The sequence below is a fragment of the Peromyscus leucopus genome, chromosome 17 (genome assembly GCF_004664715.2).
Source record: "Peromyscus leucopus breed LL Stock chromosome 17, UCI_PerLeu_2.1, whole genome shotgun sequence".
Taxonomy (NCBI): Eukaryota; Metazoa; Chordata; class Mammalia; order Rodentia; family Cricetidae; genus Peromyscus; species Peromyscus leucopus.
In genome coordinates this window covers 10,454,110-10,473,688 of record NC_051077.1, presented here as the reverse complement: position 1 = coordinate 10,473,688, position 19,579 = coordinate 10,454,110, and the positions used below count along the sequence as shown (strand labels likewise).

At 49.7% G+C, this 19,579-nt stretch overlaps 1 protein-coding gene across 11 annotated transcripts in view; it reads right to left on the bottom strand.

Moving 5' to 3' along the window:
* Ank1 (ankyrin 1) overlaps positions 1–6,272 on the bottom strand; it is a 189,442-nt gene extending 183,170 nt beyond the window's left edge. For 5 of the 11 annotated variants that reach the window (XM_037211631.1, XM_037211635.1, XM_037211638.1 and 2 more), the window contains exon 1: positions 5,835–6,202. In XM_037211631.1, the coding sequence (XP_037067526.1) occupies positions 5,835–5,960 (126 nt within the window). In that variant the 5' untranslated portion in view covers positions 5,961–6,202. Of the gene's footprint in view, positions 1–5,834 lie in introns of all 11 variants that reach the window. The other 6 variants (XR_005093074.1, XM_037211634.1, XM_028887805.2 and 3 more) reach the window with 4 other exon arrangements.
* Between the last annotated feature and the right edge of the window lie 13,307 nt (positions 6,273–19,579).

Genomic DNA, 19,579 nt, shown 5'->3' with positions numbered 1-19,579 from the left:
AACAAAGCCTAAAATATTCAGGCTCATCTCACAATACAGACTGCCTGCACAGATGATTGAGTGGGTATGTGATAATAAATCTATTCCAAATAGGAACTTCATTTCTTTCCTGAAAATGAAATGAAGATGTGATTTAAAGTAGCCTTTTCTCATTTACTAGCACTGAGATATTAATGAGCTGGCCTTCCCAGATGCACACCAACATTTCACACTGAGGTTTGGCCATAGGGTTTAATCAAAAACAACTTTATTAGCCCTGGACTATCTGACTTCCATCACTATAACAATACCCAAAGCAATCAGCTTATGAGGAAGAAATGCCCATCGGCTCCTGGTTTTGGAGGTGTCCGTCTGTGAACACTTGGTCCTGTGGCTCTGCAGCCTGTGATGAAAACCTGCACATGATTTTGGGGAAAGCTTGGCAAAGCCAAACCACTCACTTTACCACTGGGGCACAAGAGAGAGAAGAGGCTAAGTTCCCACAGTGCACTTCGAAGCTACATCTCCTGGTGACCCGAAGACTTCCCACAAGGGTCCACCTGGAAAATGTCCCACCACCTATCTGGAGCACCTGGCCTGGGACCACACTGTTAACACATGGACCTTGAGAAGAGGTCAGATACCAGGCACAGTCACCGTCTTGGATGACCCTGAGTTACTACAGCCTCTACTGTGCACAACCCTCACCTGCTGGGTTAAAACAGAAGGAAGGAATTTAAAGTGAACCTCTTGTCATGCTGAGAAGACCAAAGCAAAACTAGTAAGGAAGCAGCCTTTGCTGGGGTGAGAAAGACAAAGGTTTGGGGACGAGCCACAACCTGTGCGCCTTCCCAAAGAGGTCCGCGATCTAGGCTGAATGTCAGCTTCCGCCTTGCCTGCTTCAGTAGGGTAGCTGTGAAGAGTGAATGACCTGCAGAATGCACAGGGCTGGGCGTACACCCAGGCATGCAATCGCTGTATGTGGGCTGCTCTGGCTGATGACTGGCGAGTGAAAGAATGCCACGCACCAGGGACGGAAAACCTAGGCTGGCAAGGGGGCAGGAGGCAAGCTAGGAAAACCCTGTCTTCGGCCACAACCAGAGCAAAAAGGATTTGCTTTCTTTTTTTGAGGTTCTCCATGTCCTACAATCAGATGTCAAAGCAGGGTTACCAAAGTGGTAATATGTTTTAAAGTCTTGAAATTATTAATGAATGGATGCTTTTAATAATCCACACGTGTAGGCGGAAGTTTTCCTGTGTCCCGCAGCTGCTCTGTTCCAAGCAAACATACAGAGGCTTATATTAATTACAGACTGTTTGGCCTGTGGTTCAGGCTTATCATTAACTAGCTCTTACAACTTAATTTAACCCATTTCTATTAATCTATGTTTCGCCACATGGCTTTGAGGCGTTACCTGTGTTTTATTGCATCTTGCTCCCTGACAGCGCTCAGCGTCTCCCCTGACCCTGCCTTCTTCTCATTGTCTCTCTGCTTGGATTTCCCGCCTGGCTACAACATGTCTTGCCATAGGCTATAATAGCTTCTTTATCAACCAATGGTAGCAACACATACTCACAGCATACCGAAAGACTATCCCACAGCACACATGCAGTTCAAAAATTATGCAGTTCAAAAACTCAATAGGGACCGTGCACACAAATATCAGCTCACGCTAGAGCACATGCTAGTAAACCGGATTAACCGCAGGACCCAGGGTTGAAGACTTAAGGAACACTATTATGTCTGAATCCTACAACTTCGCTCTTGGGTTGAGTTTCTAAACCCATTTGGAGATAACAAAAGTTTCAACTTGAAGCTCTTTGCGAGTCCTGGACCAGCATGACTCCTGCCTAGCCTGCAGTCCTCAATCCTGCCCCACGATATCCCACCAACTACCCCCAGCACTTAAGCAGGTGACTCCCCACCGCCTCCACTGCCCAGGGGCAAAGGAAGAGAGCGGAGAGCTCTTCTGTGCCTGCACCCAGGCCAGGGACCCTTCCCACTCCTGGGCTTTTGGTTTTTTTTCCTCCCACTGTCTATTCACAAGGCTTTGGCTTCTTGAGGCTCCGTTAAGAAACTGCTGCTCCAAACAGCTAAAACCACTTGACATGTAGTACAGCAGACACCCTGCAAGGAATAACCGCATACTCATGGGCAGAATGCTGCACCCAAAGATCAGGTAGTGCCCCTGCCTGGCGGAGGTTGCTATTGCTATGCAAATGACTTGGAAAAGATGCATCAGGCTCCCTTCCAATATCCCCCAAAGGTAGCCAAAGACTGTAGTTTTCACCTGAACACATGCTGAAGCCAAGACAGTGCCTAGGCCAGCAGAAACAAACACAATTCACTCATCAAACCGCTAATTCTACAAACATCCATTGCACGCCCTTGCGTGTGAAGTGCTGAGCTAGGTGGTGAGCGCCCAGCCCGTCACACACAGACCATGATAAAAGCTTGTCCTGCATCAGCATCCGAGATGAAGTAGATGTACAGGGTGAAGGCCGAGGAGAGAGCCCGGTGAAGGCTACCCCCGAGTACTCACAGGCTGGAACACCTGAGAGAGGCTCTGTCTCCCACCCAGCCACCTACTGCTGCTGCCTTGAATTCTGTCCCCCCTCAGTCTTCTGCCTCACTTTCTCACCAACCTCCATGTCCTTTTCCACCCCTAGCTGCCAGCTCTGGATAAGCATAAAAGGCAGACAAATTCTCGTTCTCACAGCTTCCTCAGCCCTAGGAAAACTGTCCTTTTTAATGCACACGCCTGCTTTACACAGGCCTTACCATTTCGTCCTTTCCACTATAGCCTCCAGAAACAAGAGAACTTAATGGTAAATGTCATGAATGCTATGTTTTGCTCTTTAAAAAAAAAAAAAAGTTAAAGTAAAATAAGCTGCAGCTAGACACAGCAAGAGCTCGGTGAGGAGGCTGCCTCTTAACCAGAAAACTGAATGCAGCACCTTCAGAGCTCCCGAGTGGAGCGCCAGTCCTGGTGCTGAGGTTTCTATGTGTGCCAGTTAGTGCGCGAGTCACATCAGCTTCCATCTCGGATGCTCGGTGCCCTTAGCAATCACCTTCCCACACAGTATCATAACTGTAAAGGCTGCAACCACCGTTCAGGTTACAACCATGATTATTTCTACAAATGAGAGAGGGATGCGGCTCCGCTCTGCCAGCCCCAGTCAAGCAGTTACCCATGAGATAGACACCTTTCCTTCTAGCAAATTCAGAGTGTCCTTGGCTCAGGTTCCCATTGCCATAAATTGCCATGTCTCTGTAGTAACGTATCCATTTGTATGTGGGAAGTTCTTTTTCTACATTCATACAAGACGAGGGAGATGGCTCCAGAGCCCCGGGTCATCTGTAAGATCATCTAGATGGTCCTCCACTGCTTGATTTTAATATGCTATATCTTGAAACATTCCTTCTCTGGCAAACACTGGATTTAGACCTCACCTTATATGAACCTTCAAGTCAGTGATCAGATCACTGTTTAGCATCGACCCAGCAGGAAGATTCTCTAAATTATCTTTTGGGGCTAGGGGTATAGCTCCATGGCAGAGCACCTGCTTAAGATGCAAAAGGCCCTGGATTTGATACCCAGCACCCTTCGCAAATTAAGTGAAAACAAACAAATAAATGCCCCTTCCCAGGTTGCCTTTTGTCCCTTACTTTTTCTTCTGGGGTCTCCCACCTCCCTGTAGTTTCATATTTTGCTGTAGGTTTTAGCTATATTACCTTCTCTGACTATCCAGACCATCCCGATGTTTTAGAGAACTCACAATCGCTAGAAAAACAAACAAAACACCCCTGCATAGCCTCATAACATGTCCCCCAATAAAGAATATGTCCTGGGAGTTCACATCATCGCTATCAGTTTGGATTAAAAACTTCCTAGATGTTGTACCAATCATAGCCCTCGAGACACTGCAGAAAACCATGAAAATCTGTATGGAAGATTTCAGAACACCTACTGACGCAGTATGCTGTGACCAGCTAGTAAGTCAAAACAGCGCAATTCAGGGAGAAGGAAACCCATTATCATCCAGCACTAAAATATGGAACAAAGTTTTCCAAGAATGCCAAGATTAAGATCAAAGAAGAAAAATGAATATTGGAATTGCTGTGTTTACAAAGGTGCATTGCATGCAGTCAAAGGGCGTTTTTGTGGACGATAAAGAAATGAAATTAAAGAAAGGGGAGTTTTGTTTTGATTATTAGTCAAAACGTTATCTCTGGTATGGGGAACATGAGAGAGGAAGCTCCAGGCAAGAACGGGGATAAAAACATGGAGTGAGTTTTGGAGATGATTGCCTTGCCCCAAGATCAAGAACAGGAGTGGAAATAGGAAGGGCCGACACCATTGCCAAGGAAGTGGGTGAGCACCAGGCACTCTGGAGTAGGCTGCTCTGCTCACTTACAGACAGGATTGGCATGTGAGACCCTAACAGAGACCTGACAGGATTCTTCCTCTAAGCGGCATCAGCCCAAATCCTATTGTTTTGGAAAGACCTCTTTCACTCTTGCTTAAGAAGTGCTGGTGATGAAATTACTATGTACACACAAGGTGCCAATACCAGGACGGGGGGCGGGGGGGGGGGACGGGACGGGGGGGGGCACTGCTGTATTTTTCAGGGATATGGAACACCTAACATGGTGATTCCTTAGGTTAAAATCAGAGACCGTCTCAGCCTGGCCAATGTCATCTCCAGGAAAAGAGCCAATATCGGTCCCGCCACCACCTACTGCAAAGTAGACTGTCCCCAACACTGCTGTCAACTGCAGCTTCCATATTTCCTTCTCAGAACGAGACGATTGCGGGCAGGAAGTCTTTCTCGAGCAAGGGCAGCGTCTCTGTAGGGAAGCCCCAGAACCCCATTCTCGGGCTAGGGGGACGTTCCTGCAGGCCCCACACCAACTTCTCCAGGTTAAAATGGCTCTCCGGGACTCTACCTTGGACTCCCAGAATTCCACCCATGCTCTCCTAGCCTCTGCATCCCTGCAGCTCTAGCCGGTGTGGCAGAGTCAGCTGCTTGGTTGCCGTGGCCCTCCAGATGTTTGTAATTAGACAGTGGGTCTAGTCTAAGGTGGCCCCTTAGCATGCTTTGGTCTGAAAGCAAGCACTGCAAATAGCAACAGTTGCTTTCAGGGCTCTAGATCCCTGCCTGGGGTGTCTCTGCACAGACCCCTGTCCCGTGAAAGACTGCCTGATGCTCTACCCATGGCAGAGCCCTTCTCCCACCAGGCCTTGGGTCCGGTTGGACAACCCCAGCGAGGCTTCCAAGGGAATTCCTCCTCCCTGCCACCAGCGACTCCTCTGGAATGACCTTAACACAAAATGTTGCCAAATGCCCAGGGGTGAGTGGCGTCTTCCAGGTCCACCCGCGGGCCCACGGGGTCAGGAAGGGCCCAGGAAGGGCAGTCGCCCCAGTCGTCCTGAGAGATCTGGGGAGGATGCTCTCTCTCTCTCTCCGTGCGGCACAGGAGAACTAACTGGTCACCTGAGCAGGAGCGGGCAGTGCCACCTCTGGAGCGCCTGCCGCGTTCACCCAAGGCAGCTCCCCAAGAAAGCCGGGGCGGCCAGCGCGAAAACGCCGCGGTGCAGCCCCTGCCCGGCTCCGCCACCCGGGAGGCGGCAAAAGTTCCTCCCGAGCGCGCGGGCCTGCCGGCCTCTGTTCAAGGTGCTGAAAGGACTGTCGGGGGCCAGCGCGCCCCTAGCCCCCCGGGCGAGCAGCCGCGTGCCCTGGCCGCCACCCCCACGGCGCTCCGGGAGGGTCAGCTCCAGCGCGGCCGAGCGCCTTCCCGCAGCGACTCCAGGCGCCTCGGTGCGGGGCCGCCGCCGCCGCCGCCCCCTTACCTTCTTCTTGCGGTCACGGGAGCGGTTGCGCCGCTTCTTGTTGGATTCCTCCTTCTCCTTCTGCTCCTGGAGGGCCTGCGCCTCGATGTCTTTGATTTTCTTCAGCTGTTTGGCCGCCTGAGCCATGGCGGGTCGCCGCGCTCGGTCCCCGCCTCCCGGGCCCGCGCACTCTGCGATCCGCCGGCGGCGACACCCTCCCGGGCAGAGCCGCCGGCTCCCTCGGCTGCGCTGAGTGCGAGCCGCTCACCCGCGGCGGCCAAGGCTGCGGCGCCCGGAGGGCGGGCGCGGGGGCGCGGAGGGCGAGGAGAGGCCGGCGCGCGCGCGGCTTACCCGAGCCCCGGGGTGGCGCCTCCCGCCGCGGCCGGAGCTCGCTCGCCCGCGCCCCGCACCGGCTCTGGGCTCGCCGCGCGCCCTCGCCGCGCCCGCCCGGGCCCCCCCTCTCCTGCGGCGGCGGCGGCGCGGGGGGCGGGAGGGAGGAGGCTCGTACTGCGGCGCGGGCCGCGGAGGGCGGACTCGCGGGCTCGCGGGAGGCGCGGGGGCAGCTCGGCGCGGCCACCCCGCCACCAGGCTTGGGAGCAGGGGCGCTGCGAGCGCCGGGTCCCCACTGCAGCGAGGCCCCGGATGGGGGGCGGCGGGGAGGGCGGGGAGGCTCGCCTTTGGGCGACCGGAACAAAGCGGGAGCGCTCAGCCTGAGCCCGAAGCGGGCGACCCTGCGGCCCCGCGTGCCTGACGCCGGCGGAAACGCCAGCATCGCCGGGCCAGGCTGCGGAGCGGAGCTGGGGGGACCTGGGCGCCGCTGCGGCACGGACTCCGCTAGCGCCGAGCCGGGCCAGGGGCGCCCTCCGGGAAGGGCCAAGGCTCCTGCCTGAGAGCCTGATTTGCCCCTGGCAAAGGAAGAGGGCCTTTCGTTCGCACATTTACCAACTCTAGGTAGAAAAACGTGTCCAAGCGTCAAGCAATTCTTTTTCTTTTCTCTCTGTTTGGACGGGAGTGGAACTGGGTCTCCTCACCGGGGACCGCCCACCCTACATTAGCAGGTCTCTCCCCACCCTCCTAGGTGCTGTAGTCGGGACCGGTGTTCAGCTGTCAAGAGCCTTACCAGCTGGGGTCATGCAGCTACCATCGCAGACTGTGGGAGGGGGAAGAGGCTTACGCTCATTTCACCCCTCAGTCATGTGACAGGCGGGGAAACTGAGGCCCCGACCTATGAACATTGTTGCCTTTTCAGTCTGCCGCAGCTCCAACCTACTCCTTCCCTGTCCCGCGGGATGCTAAGGACAGAGTTTTGAACACCAGTGTTTGAGACTTGGGGGAAGTCATTATGAAACAGCCTGCTTCCTCCTGCCCCAACCCTCTCCCCACCCCCGGCCTGCGTAGCGATTTGAAGCAGCTCTAGTGAGCTGGGTACTGTGCCACCCCTTAGCTCACAAACACATCTCGCTCAGTGACTTCCGTTTCAGTCTTCCCCACTAGGCACAGGAAGCACGGGGCTGGCTGAGCCTAGGGTTTTGACGGGTTCAACTGCTGGCTTTTCCCAGGGGTGAGTCCCGAGTCTTTTTACTGTAAGCATAACCACACACACCAATCCCACATGCAACTCCGATTGCCATGTAGCTACTTATTTTCAATGTAAAGACACTGGGAAGTTGATTTAAAAATGTATTTGAAGCCTATACACTCCCCCCAAAACCACCGTTTCAACATGAAGTTGATATATTATTGATGAGATTTTACATTTTTCTGCTGAGTCTTAAGAAGCGAGTCTATTCTCGGCTGGATTCAAATGAGGCGCAGTCCCTCACTACCGCAGGTCTCTCTCTGGTGGTCACTGGCGGATAACACACCTTGGCTGTAACCAGCCTGCCCAGAATAGTACCCTCTGGAGCCCCAGCTCCCATGTCTTTTGTATCCCTCTGGCCACCCACTAAAATGTCTCTTCGCTGTAGTCAGGGTGATATTTGCAAATAGATACAATTATTGTTACTTCCTTCTAAACATTCTCTTTGTTCCAAGATGAAGATCAAAATCTGTTCTATTAGCTATGAAGACCTGAATGATCAGCCCCACCCTGCCCCCCCAGCTTCTCATTCTAGGCCTTTTTGGGTGCCCACGTGTCACCTAAAGGTGCAGGGGCCATTTACTACAGGACCTACATCCTGCTGCCCTTGCCCAGACTGCCCTGTCCCTACTCCACCTCCGTCCCTCCCCTCCGCTCAGCAGAACTCAGAAGCCCCCAGAGAGAGGCAGCCCTTTCACTGTGACACCCCACAGGTGCGCTCTCGTTACACCTGGCGTGGGGTTATTTTACATCAGTGTGGTCAGGTGGGTTGATGCATGGCTCCACCCCACCCCCCCACCCCCACCCCCCGATTTTTAAACTCTAGAAAGACAGGCACGGGGCTTTGTTCACGAGTGTATCTTCAGCACCTTGGCCAGTACCACACACTACCGGAAGCTCAGCCGCTGGGAAGTTAAAAACGAGTCTGCTGTGTACTGGTGTTAAGGGATACGAATTAAAACAGCAGCGCTTACACTGCTGAATTGAACATTTCCACTCCTTTACAGATGGGTACAAGTGAGGAACAGGGACGTTGAGTAGCTTTCCCGAGATCACACAGCTAATAGAGAGTAGAGCTAAGATTTGAAGACCAATCATCTGGTGGCAGAGTCCACCCACTGACTCAGAAAACGCAAGAAACCATTTCTCTTCCTTGTCTGTGACAAGGATGGTGATAATGTCTCCTTTGAAAGACAAAGAAGAGGAGTGGACTAAACTGGTGTTTGTCGAATCCTGAGACTGGTCGAAACCGTGTTTAGCTCCAGAATACAGATGTCTCTTGCATATCAAAATCTCTACAGGAGCCGAGCGGTGGTGGCGCATGCCTTTAATCCCAGCACTCGGGAGGCAGAGCCAGACAGATCTCTGTGAGTTCAAGGCCAGCCTGGTCTACAGAGTGAGATCCAGGACAGGCACCAAAACTACACAGAGAAACCCTGTCTCAGGAAAAAAAAAAAAGGAAAGAAAGGAAGAAAAAAAGAAAGAAAAGAAAAAATCTCTGCAGGAGCCCTTTGAAGGCAAAATAAAATCAAACAAAATTCCTCGGAGACTGAGAGTAAAGCCTTAGTAAGAAACAGAGATCCTGGCTCAGCTGTCCCTGGAGCCATCACTAAGGGGGTGGCTCTGGCCCTGGACTTACACAGTTCCCATGGGGCCCGGGTGTAGTAAGCGCTGTTCAATTTCAGGATCCTCTCTTATCAGCAGCTTCTCCCAGGACTGGTGATGTACTGGCAGACCCCTGCTACAGAGATACAAGCAAGAAGGTACAGGCTAAAGCTACTTGCTCCACAGGCTCATCTGGACCCAAAAGGGGAGGCTGGAGGAGATAGCTGATGAACTCTCCTCCAGGAATGAGGAGCTGGGTGAGGCCCACATGGTGGCAGCTGGAGAGACTGCCTTATTTGGGGTGGGAACACTACTCAGGTATGGTGGTTTGAATAAAAATGGCCCCCACACATCCGTAGGGAGTGGCACTCTTAGGAGGTGTGGCCTTGTTGGAGGAAGTGCATCACTGAGGGAGGTACAAGTCAAGCCTAGTGGCTCACATTCTCTTCCTGCTGCCTGCTGATTCCGATACAGAACTCTCAGCCCCTCTCCAGCACCATGTCTGCCTGCACAATGCCATGCTTCCTGCCATGAAGATGACTGACCAAATCTCTGAACTGTAAGCTAGCCCCAATTAAATGTTCCCTTATAAGAGGTGCCGTGGTCATGGTGTCTCTTCACAAGAGAGACCCTAACTAAGATACCAGATATTCTGGCACCTTAGTTCTGGTACCTAAGATACCAAGTTCTCAGACTTCTCATTGCTACAGACCATCTGTATCCTTTGCTAACCTGAATACTTACTGGGTCCTAGGCACTGCCAACCATTTACAAAGTATTTATCAAAACAAAACATGCCTGTAATCCCAACGTCAGAGGCTGAGGCTGGGGGATCATGACTGATTTTTTTCCTTCTTTCTTTCTTTCTTTCTTTCTTTCTCTCTTTCTTTCTTTCTTTCTTTCTTTCTTTTTAAAAAAAAACAGGGTGAGATTCTTAGAACACCCTATCTAATCCCAACAAAAGCATCTATTATGGTTTAGATATGAAATGCCTGCCAGAGGGTCCTGTATTGAAGGACTTGTCTCCCAAGAAAGCAGTGCTCCAAGGTGGAGCTTTGGGGCAGTGGGTAGGTTTAAAGGGCTCTCACTTCATGAATAGACAGATCCATTGATAGATTCAATGTTTTGTTTTGTTTGTATGTTTGTTTTTCAAGACAGGGATTCTCCGTGTAGCCTTGGCTGTCCCGGAACTTGCTCTGTAGACCAGGCTGGCCTTAATCTCAGAGATTCACCTGCCTCTGCCTCCAGAGTGCTGGGATTAAAGGCATACAGTGGCACCACCACCACCACCACCACTACTACCACCACCCCACCCCTGGCTGATGGATTCCAATTTTGAATAGAGTATTGGGAGGTGATGGAACTGTGGGAGATGGGGCTGGGTTGGAGGGAGGGAGTCACTGGTAGTGGCTCTGTCCACTTCTGGTTTTTTCTCGAGGATTGCTTGCTAACTCCTGTGAGATGGACAGCCTCACCTGCACACCCTCACCAGCATGGCGCTCAGCTTCATGACAGGCCCCAACAATGAAAGAGCCAAGCTTGGGCTGAAGCCTCTCAACCCAGCTAAGTCTTTTCTCCTTCCGGTTGTTTCTCTGCTACGTTGTCACAGTGACAAGAGTGTGACTAGCCAAGTGTCATCACCCCTGTTCTCCATATAGAGAAGCTTAGGCTCTGTGTACTTAAGTGACTTCCTTTCGGCCATGTTCCAATGAAGCAGAATCAGAGTACAGGCCCAGGGTGAGGCTCCATCTCTCAATATCTCCCACTACAGTATGGTTTGGGTATGTGTCCCTCCAAAAGACTGACATAAGACAGACCATCAGATGACCCACTATGCCAGCGATGAGCTAGATCTTTGAAATGCTGATTTGATAGGATTTAAAATCACTATGTGTAGCTAGAGTTTTCCTGCCTTGCCCACAGTCAGGACAAATCTTTGTCACCTGCCAGTCCCACAGCCGCTCAGACCCAACCAAGTAAACACAGAGACTTATATTGCATACAAACTGTATGGCTGTGGCAGGCTTCTTGCTAACTGTTCTTATAGCTTAAATTAATCCATTTCCATAAGTCTATACCTTGCCACGTGGCTGGTGGCTTACCGGCATCTTCACATGCTGCTGGTCATGGCGGCTGGCAGTGTCTCTCCGCCTCAGCCTTCTGCTTCCCAGAATTCTCCTCTCTCCTTGTCCCACCTACTTCCTGCCTGGCCACTGGCCAATCAGTGTTTTATTTATTGACCAATCAGAGCAATTTGACATACAGACCATCCCACAGCAACTATGGGAATAAATCTTTGAGTATGCCTGAGAGAGATTATTTAAAGTAATTGAGATGGGACCAAACAGTGGGCAGCATCATTCCATAGGCAAGGACTCAGGACTCACTGAATGGGAGGAAGGGAGCTGAGTCTGGACAACCACTTCTCTGCTTCCTGACTGTGGAGGCAGTGTGGCCAGCTGCCTCGTGCTCCTGTGATGGACTGGACCCAAAGGATTGTAACCCAAAAGTCCCATAACCCATCTTAGTTGGGGTTTCTGTTGCTGTGCAGAGACACCATGGCCATGGCAACTCTTATAAAGAAAATATTTAATTGGGGTGACTTGCTTACAGTTTCAGAGGTTCAGTCCATTGTCATCATGCCAAGGAACATGGGGCATAGCAGATGCGGTGCTGGCGACATTTAGGCAGCAGGGAACAGGAGGTCAACTGAAACACTGAGTGGTATCCTGAGCATAGGAAACCTCAAAGCCCTCCCCCACAGTGACACACTTCATCCAACAAGGCCACACCCACTCTAACAAAGCCACACTTCCTAATAGTGCCACTCCCTGTGAGATTATGGGGGCCACTTACATTCAGACAACCACATCTTCTTCCTTTGAGTGACTTGTCAAGCATTCTTGCCTCAGGAACTCTGTAAGTAACTAATAGCATCATCAAAGGAATAAAAGTGATTGTAATTACCTGGCCACATAAAACAGTGTTGCCAGGCAGCCAAAGGTCCAACACAAAACCCACATGACATCAAGGTCAAGGGAAAAGCCCCTTCGTGTCTTTCCAGAAGGCCACCTCCCTCACCACAGTCACAGCCCTCTCAGATGTCTGGCTAAGATCAGGGAGGACATTCATCTGTGGTTCTTCTTATCATTCCTAAGGAGTCCCCTGAGCAGCTCTGACACTTGTCCCTAATTCTGAGGTGAGAGTGACCACTCACTTGGACATACGGGGCCGAGACAGCCTCCAGGAGCCTCCACTTTCCATTTCCACGGAGAGTGCTGTATTTCAATGGGTCTTTTCATTTATCTGATCAGCAAAGGGAAGGGAATCCATTTTTATATTTCTGCTTCCTCTAAGATTTCCAGCCCCGGCTCCCCCATGCCAACTCCATCCTCTAAGCATATGGTTTATACAACTGGACCAAATTATGTTTTTAAAAGGAACATTATTAATAATTAATATAGCTTCCCAACATAAAAGCTGCCTCCTGAACTAAGTAATATAAATAGCTTAAGCATACCAGTACATTTAGACATTCCTGCGAGCTTGTTTAGCGTAAGAATAGTTCCGCAAGGCAGACCACCAAGCAGGTCACAGTTTACAGATGGGAACCAAGGAACTGAACTTGTCTGTATTCAAGCTCAAATCCCTGGGCCTGAGACTAGAATAGTCTTCAGGGTCTATGTTTTGACGGGTGTACACGGACATACATCCTAAACTAAAGCTGAGTCGGGGGATCTCTCCTGTCCTATCCTGCCCCCCAGTTCCTCAGAAAAGAAGCAACTAGCAAATATCTGTTGGCCTGAGCCCTCTCCACAGGGCAGAGGCTGTGGCTGACTCTCTCCGAGATGGTCACTAGTCGTTCATCACAATGTCAAAGTAAGTGAATCTGAACAGCAGAAAGAAGGTTATTCAGCCCATAGATTTGGAGGCAGAACATCTGAGATGAAGTGGCCACCATCAGTTGAGTGTCTGGCTGGCTCACCAGGTGGCCTCGACCTCTTGGTGAAAAAGCAAGCACCAAAGGGAAAGACCGCATGCAAGACAGGTAACCAGAGAGGGACTGGGACCTATGTGGGGATATTTTGTCTGTGCTTTAACAAATAAATCTTGCCTGGAGATCAGAGGACCGGGCTAGCCACTAGAGGTCTGGCAATGGTGGTACACACCTTTAATCCCAGCACTTGGGAGGAGGAAACAGGAAGTGATATGGCTGGGCAGAGAGAGGAAGTGATGAGACTGGGTGGAAACAGGAGCTTGGCCCTTTCAGGCTGAGGATTCGGTAGAGGTAAAAAGTCTCTCAAGTGGCTGGCTCCTTTACTGATCTTTCAGCATTCACCCTGATATCTGGCTCCGGGTTTTTATTATGAAGACCAATTAGGATTTGTGCTATAGACCTGGATGGCTCTTTTTGGTCTCACAGTCAGAACTGAAAGGGTCTCGTGAAATCTATACCACTTCCCATCTAAGGCAGCAGCAGGTGACCTCACAACTCTGCATTAATCCCTGCCTTGAAGTTTCATTCTCTGTGAACACCAGTGCCCTGGGGACTGGTGTGGTTTGAATAAGAAACAGGGTCTCCCAGATCATGTGCTGGAGGCTCGGTCCTCAGACAGTGGTGCCACTTGGGGAGGTCCTGGAAGCCTTCAGAAGGTGAGGGCTGGCTGGACCAAGAAGATCACTGGGGCCAGAATTTTGGAAGTATCTTGACCTAGGACCCTGACTGGACCCCTCTTCTTGGGGCTCTGTTCTAGTTTGCTTTCCTTTGCAGGGACAAAACAGCATGCTGAAAAATAACGTGGGGAGAAGAGAACTTACTTGGTTTCCAGATTTCAGTCCATCATCAATGGAAGCCAAATCAGGAACTCAGGGCAGGATCTGACGGTGGGAACCACTTCCCATGGCTTGCTTAGCCTGCTTTCTTAGACAATCCCTGTGCCCAGGAGTCACAGCATCCACAGTAGGCGAGGTACGCCTACATCTATCATCCACTAATCAAGAAAATGTCCCCATCGCCATGCCCACAGGCCGGAATGTCTGAGGGAGACCTTCTGAGGTTCCCTCTTCCTAGGAAATTATAGATTGCACCAAGTTACAAAAAACCATCCAAACACAGGACACGCCCCCCCCCCACACACACATCCTCTCTCTGCTTCCTGTTGACCAAGAGGGGAGCTCGTTTTTTGCTGCCGTGATCGTGATCGTCTCTCTCACCTGTCCCTTGGCTGTCTGTCACTCTCTCCCAGGCTCCATTGACAGCCCGCTCCTCGCTCTCTGTCACCGCAGATTAGGTTTGCCTTTTGCAAGCGGTTACATAACGGAACGGCTTCTTTGGTTCTGTGGTGTTTCTGAGTCCCGTTCCTGTCCCTGTGTGGAAGTGCCCTATTTCATAGACAGGCCATGTTTATTCTTCCCTCCACCCTGAAGAAGCATCTGGACCCTTCCAGCTCTGGTCATTTGTGAGCTGACTGCTGTTGTGCACAGTGTAAGTCCGGGGAGGGGGGGACAGACAACGTATACCTTCATTTCTTTTGGTAAATGTTGACAAGGTGTCTCTAACGGGATAAAAGTAATGAGCATATGTTTAAGGAAGTGCTGGGCCTCCCGGGTAATACGGCCAACTAGATGCTGTTGCCAGGGAGGGAAGATGAGTCAAAATAAAAAGGAAATGGATTCTGTGCTTTGGAAGCTCCAAAACTAGTGTCAGAGCAGCTGCGTGTAGAGAAGAAGATGGGAGGCATGTTGAAAAGAAGCGAGCCAGGCGGATCTCAGCTCCAGCCATGCAGCCCGGATAAGTGCAAGAGTAACCAAGGCATCCCATTATGTAAGCCCGGGGTCCCTAGAGTAAAAAGATGGACAGTCGTGCCTCGGGGCAAGCCTGCAGCTCTCGCAAATTTCAGAACCAGTTGGGTTTTGGTGAGACTGTGGTTCCTCCGGGACACAGGTCAGCAGTGGAGATGAATTCCCATTTTGTCACTCTTGGGACTTGGAGGGCTATAGCTGAGTGCCATTTTGAAAAAGAATGTATTGTTTTAAGCTGACCTATTATGGGGGGGAGGCTAAAAGCCAAAAATTCACAAGTAGAGAGCCTGGATTAAATCGGCCACAGTCCCACGGTCTAAGACAGTCCTGAGAGGCAGTGTCCAGCCGCCGCCAGAGCTCTCTTCCTTTCTTCGCTTACTGGAGGTGATTATTGGCCACACTTAGTTTTGAGGACTGGAGGCTGGGCGTGTTCTTCTACCCACTGGTGACTACCCAGATTTCACGCCCTGGAGTAGCTGATGTTCTGGGTGGGAGATGTCCTCAAGAGCGTTGTGAGTAGAGGAAGCCACTGTAGCATTGAGAGCTGTGTGGGTAGAGGGTCCCTCAACTAGCTAAGTGTTGATTGATAGCCCTTCTGGAAGGATGCAGTTTGGATGTCCCATGGAGCTTTAGTATTCCCAGACTCGATTACAGTGGATGGCAGATAGATTGCTCCAGAAGTTGACCCACACACCGACCTCAGACTGGGGACTTTCAACCTTTAGGGTTGTCAGTTGAGAGAGGTGTCCTAAGCCGCAGAGGGCAGCCTTGCATTTTTCTGTGCATCTCTCTGCCTGAGTCACGCTTCTTGGGTATTCGTGCCCAGGCCTCCTCTCTCACCAACAGTGTGTTATTTTGTTTTGTATTGTTTGCTGTTACAAAAGTTTGTTTTTTCTAGATAAGTGGTCCTGGGGCTGGAGAGATGGCTCAGTGGCTACGTCCACTTGCTTCTTGTGTTGGTTAGGTTTTCATCAACCCACACAAAACCCAGAATCATCTTGGAAGAGGGAACTTTGGTTGAGAAAATGCCTCTATCTGATTGGCCTGTAGGCAAGTCTGTGGAGGCATTTCCTTGATGTGGGAGGGTCCATCTCACAGCGGGTGATGCTATCCTTCTTGAGTAGGTGGTGCTGGGGTATGAGCAAGCCATGGGTAGCAAGCTAGCAGCATGCCTCTGTAGCCTCTGCAGCTCCTGCTTTGGTTTCCCTTGGGATATGCCACTGCGACTCAGGATATGTAAACCAAATAAACCCTTTCCTCTCCGAGTTGCTTTTGATCATTTTTTTTTTTTTTATCACTCCAATAGAAACCCTAGCTAAGATTGAAATTGGCACTAAAGTTCATGGAATACTGCTGTAACAGACCTGATCATGTTGTGTTGGGGCGACTTGTGAAAGAACTTTGAACTTTGGACTAGAGCAGCCATTGAGTGCTCAGAGTTTGTTGGACTTTCAAGTGAAAGCTTGAATGATACAAATCTTTAGAGAGATACAGATGACGAAGGCCTGGATTGTGATGTTTCAGAAGGAAGCAAAGACTCTTCTAGGAAGGCCGTTTATGTAATATTTTGAATTAAGACTCTGTGGTGTCTCGTTGTCTGGGACTGAAGTCAACTGTGATTGACAGGAGGCCAGCACCACTGAAGTGAAACCTTTGCTTTCCTGGGACAACTGATGCTGGTCAGCTGGGACTGAGAAGTCAGTGATGATTAAGAAGAGACCAGCATCATTGAGGTGAAGTCTTCTGGGAAGTGTTCCCTCAGTATCAGCACACAGAAGCCGTGGTCCTGAGCGGGGTCGCAGCTGCGTCCCATGCCGGCAGCCAGATTTTGGAAGCACAAAAGATACCAGCTAGCTACGTGACCCTAAGCAGAAAGCAGCCCTGGAGTTATTACTCTGTATGTCTGATCTCAGACTACACTACAGACCCACAGTCAGAAGACAGAGCTGTGCCGGCACAAAAATAGACAGGTAGACCAATGCTGTAGAATAAAGGATCCAGAAATAAGTCCACATGGCTACAGTCACCTAAGCTTTAACAAAGATGTCCAAACATACATTGTGGAGAAAAACAGCCTCCTCAACCAACAGTACTGGGAAAACTGGATCTCCACGGCAGAAGGATGAAGCCTGCCTGTCCCAGGTCTCTCATCATGATGGCTGATCTCGGTTGTCAGCGACATATCTTCAAAGAGGAACCCCATCTCCTCTGCTCTTTGTGTTTGTTTTTAGGCAGGGTCCTACTACGTAACTCTGGCTGTCCTGGAGCCCACTACGTAGGCTGGTCTTGACCTCACAGAGATCCATCTGCCTCTGCCACAGAGAGACACTTGATCAAAGAGCTGCCACACTGTGGGCATGTCTGTGGGGGTATTGTCTTGATTCCCAATAGATGTAGAAGGACCCAACCTACTGTGAGTGGTCCCATCCCCAAGCAGGTGGATCAGGGCTGTGTAAGAAAGGTAGCTGATATATCCATCGGGACTGGGATCCACAACTCCGCATCTTGTTTGGCTGTGGTTTTCTTTAGTGGTCTCTGTCTGATGCAAGAGGGTCTTCCTTGATGAGGGAAGAGGACCACATTTACCTGTGGGTATCAGGGCAAATGTTTTGGTTGTTTTTTTTGTTTGTTTGTTTGTTTTGTTTTGTTTTTTTAAGACAGGGTTTCTCTGTGTAGCTTTGCACCTTTCCTGGAACTCGCTTTGTAGACCAGGCTAGCCTTGAACTCACAGAGATCCGCCTGCCTCTGCCTTCCAAGTGCTGGGATTAAAGGCGTATGCCACCACTGCCCGGCCAATAATTTATTTATTTTTATTTTATATGCATTGGTGTTTTTCTTGCATGTATGTTTGTATGAGGCTGTCAGATCTTGGAGTTACAGACAGTTGTAAGTTGCCATGTGGGTGCTGGAGTTGAACCTGGGTCCTCTGGAAGAGCAGTCAGTGCTCTTAACCACTGAGCCATCTCTCTAGTCCCGGCAAATGTTTTTATATGCTCCTTCAAGAACCAGTGCCTAACTGTCAGCCCTGACACACACACACACACACACACACACACACACACACACCACACCACACACCACACACACAAGTAACAGACTGAGCATGTTATATTTAAGAACACATACATATGTGTGTGTGCATATTCAATAACAATCAATGGAAAAAAGAGAAAATGAATTTGAAGGAGAGTGGGGAACTGTATACAGGAGGGTTTGGAGGGAGGAAAGGGAAGAGAAAAATGTTGAAATTATATAATAATCTCAAAAAAATAAAAAAAAAAGTTAAACAAAAAAACAAAAAAAGAAAGCTAACTGAATTTGGGCCTGGGAACATGCCACAAAGCAGACTTCCTCCGAGGTTCCATCCTTGAATGCCTGGCCTGACCTTCCTCAGGGATGGACTGTTACCTGAAAGCACACAACACAGTAAGTCCTTTGTCCCCAAGTTGCTTTGGTCATAGTGTTTATCACAGCCCCAGGAAGCTAACTAGGACACTCCCTCTGCATAGAAATCAACTCAGAATGGATCAAAGGCTCCACACTCCAAAACTGCTGGAGAAAAACATGACAGACACTTCAAGATACAGGCACAGGAGACGCTGCAATAATTGTCAGATAGGATGTTCTGAAATTAAAAGGATTCCGCATATCAAAGGAAATGGCTCCGTGAGGAGATGACCCACACAGGGAAGAACCCTTTCCCAGCTACATATCCACCGGAATGTGCCTAAATCTGTAGACCACTAAAAATCAAGAGCCAAAATTCATTCAATCAATAAACAGGCTGAGGAATTGAACAGATAGTTGTCAAAAGAAGAAACAGAAATGACTAGTAAATATTTTTTTTTAAAAAATGTTCCGTATTCTTAGCCATCAGGAAGCAGCAGATTCAAACTACACAGAGACTCCATCTCACCCCAGTGAGGATGGCTTCTACCAAGAAAACAGATTAACAGCAAATCCCAGTCGGGATAAGGGGCAGGTGGGAGTGAACTGGAGCAGGCACTGTGGACATCAGTGTGAGGGTTCATAAAAGATCTAAAAATAGAACCATATAGTGTGGCTTTCCATGCCAAGTTCACACTTCTGTATCACATGTCTTGCTGTACCGGCCACAGTAGCCAAGGTATGGAACCAATGTAAAGGTCCAACAGATGGGCGAATAGAGAAAAATGCAGCAAATGTGTGCAATGGATTTACATTCAGATATAAAGAATGAAACTATTGCATTAGTGTGAAGTTGCACGCACACGTGCGCACGCATACACACACACACACACACACACACACACACACACACACATACACAAATGGAAATAGAAGACACATTAAGCTACATAAGCCAAACTCACAAAGACAAATATCACATATTTTCTCTCATATATATATATGTATATATATATACATATATATATAATTTATATTTCAATTTATAAATACATGAATACCTAGGGCATGAAAATAGAGAACAAGCTGAGGAGGGATTTATCACTGAAGTGTGAGAGGGAACAAGAGACAGCTGGATATATGTGGCATGATAACTGGAGGAGGGGCTACTTGAGGAGAGGAAGGGGACCAGGGATAGGAAGGACAGAGGGAAGAGGGGGAGAGAGAGGGAACAAGTTATTACGGTGTAGACACATGAGAATGCCACAGTGAAACCCATTGTCTTCCTGGTCTACAAAGAGCTAATAAAAAAGAAACTGCAGAGGTTTTTATGTTTTGCAAATTGGTTGTACCGTTTCATACCCACCAGCAATATATGTCTGCTGCACATGCT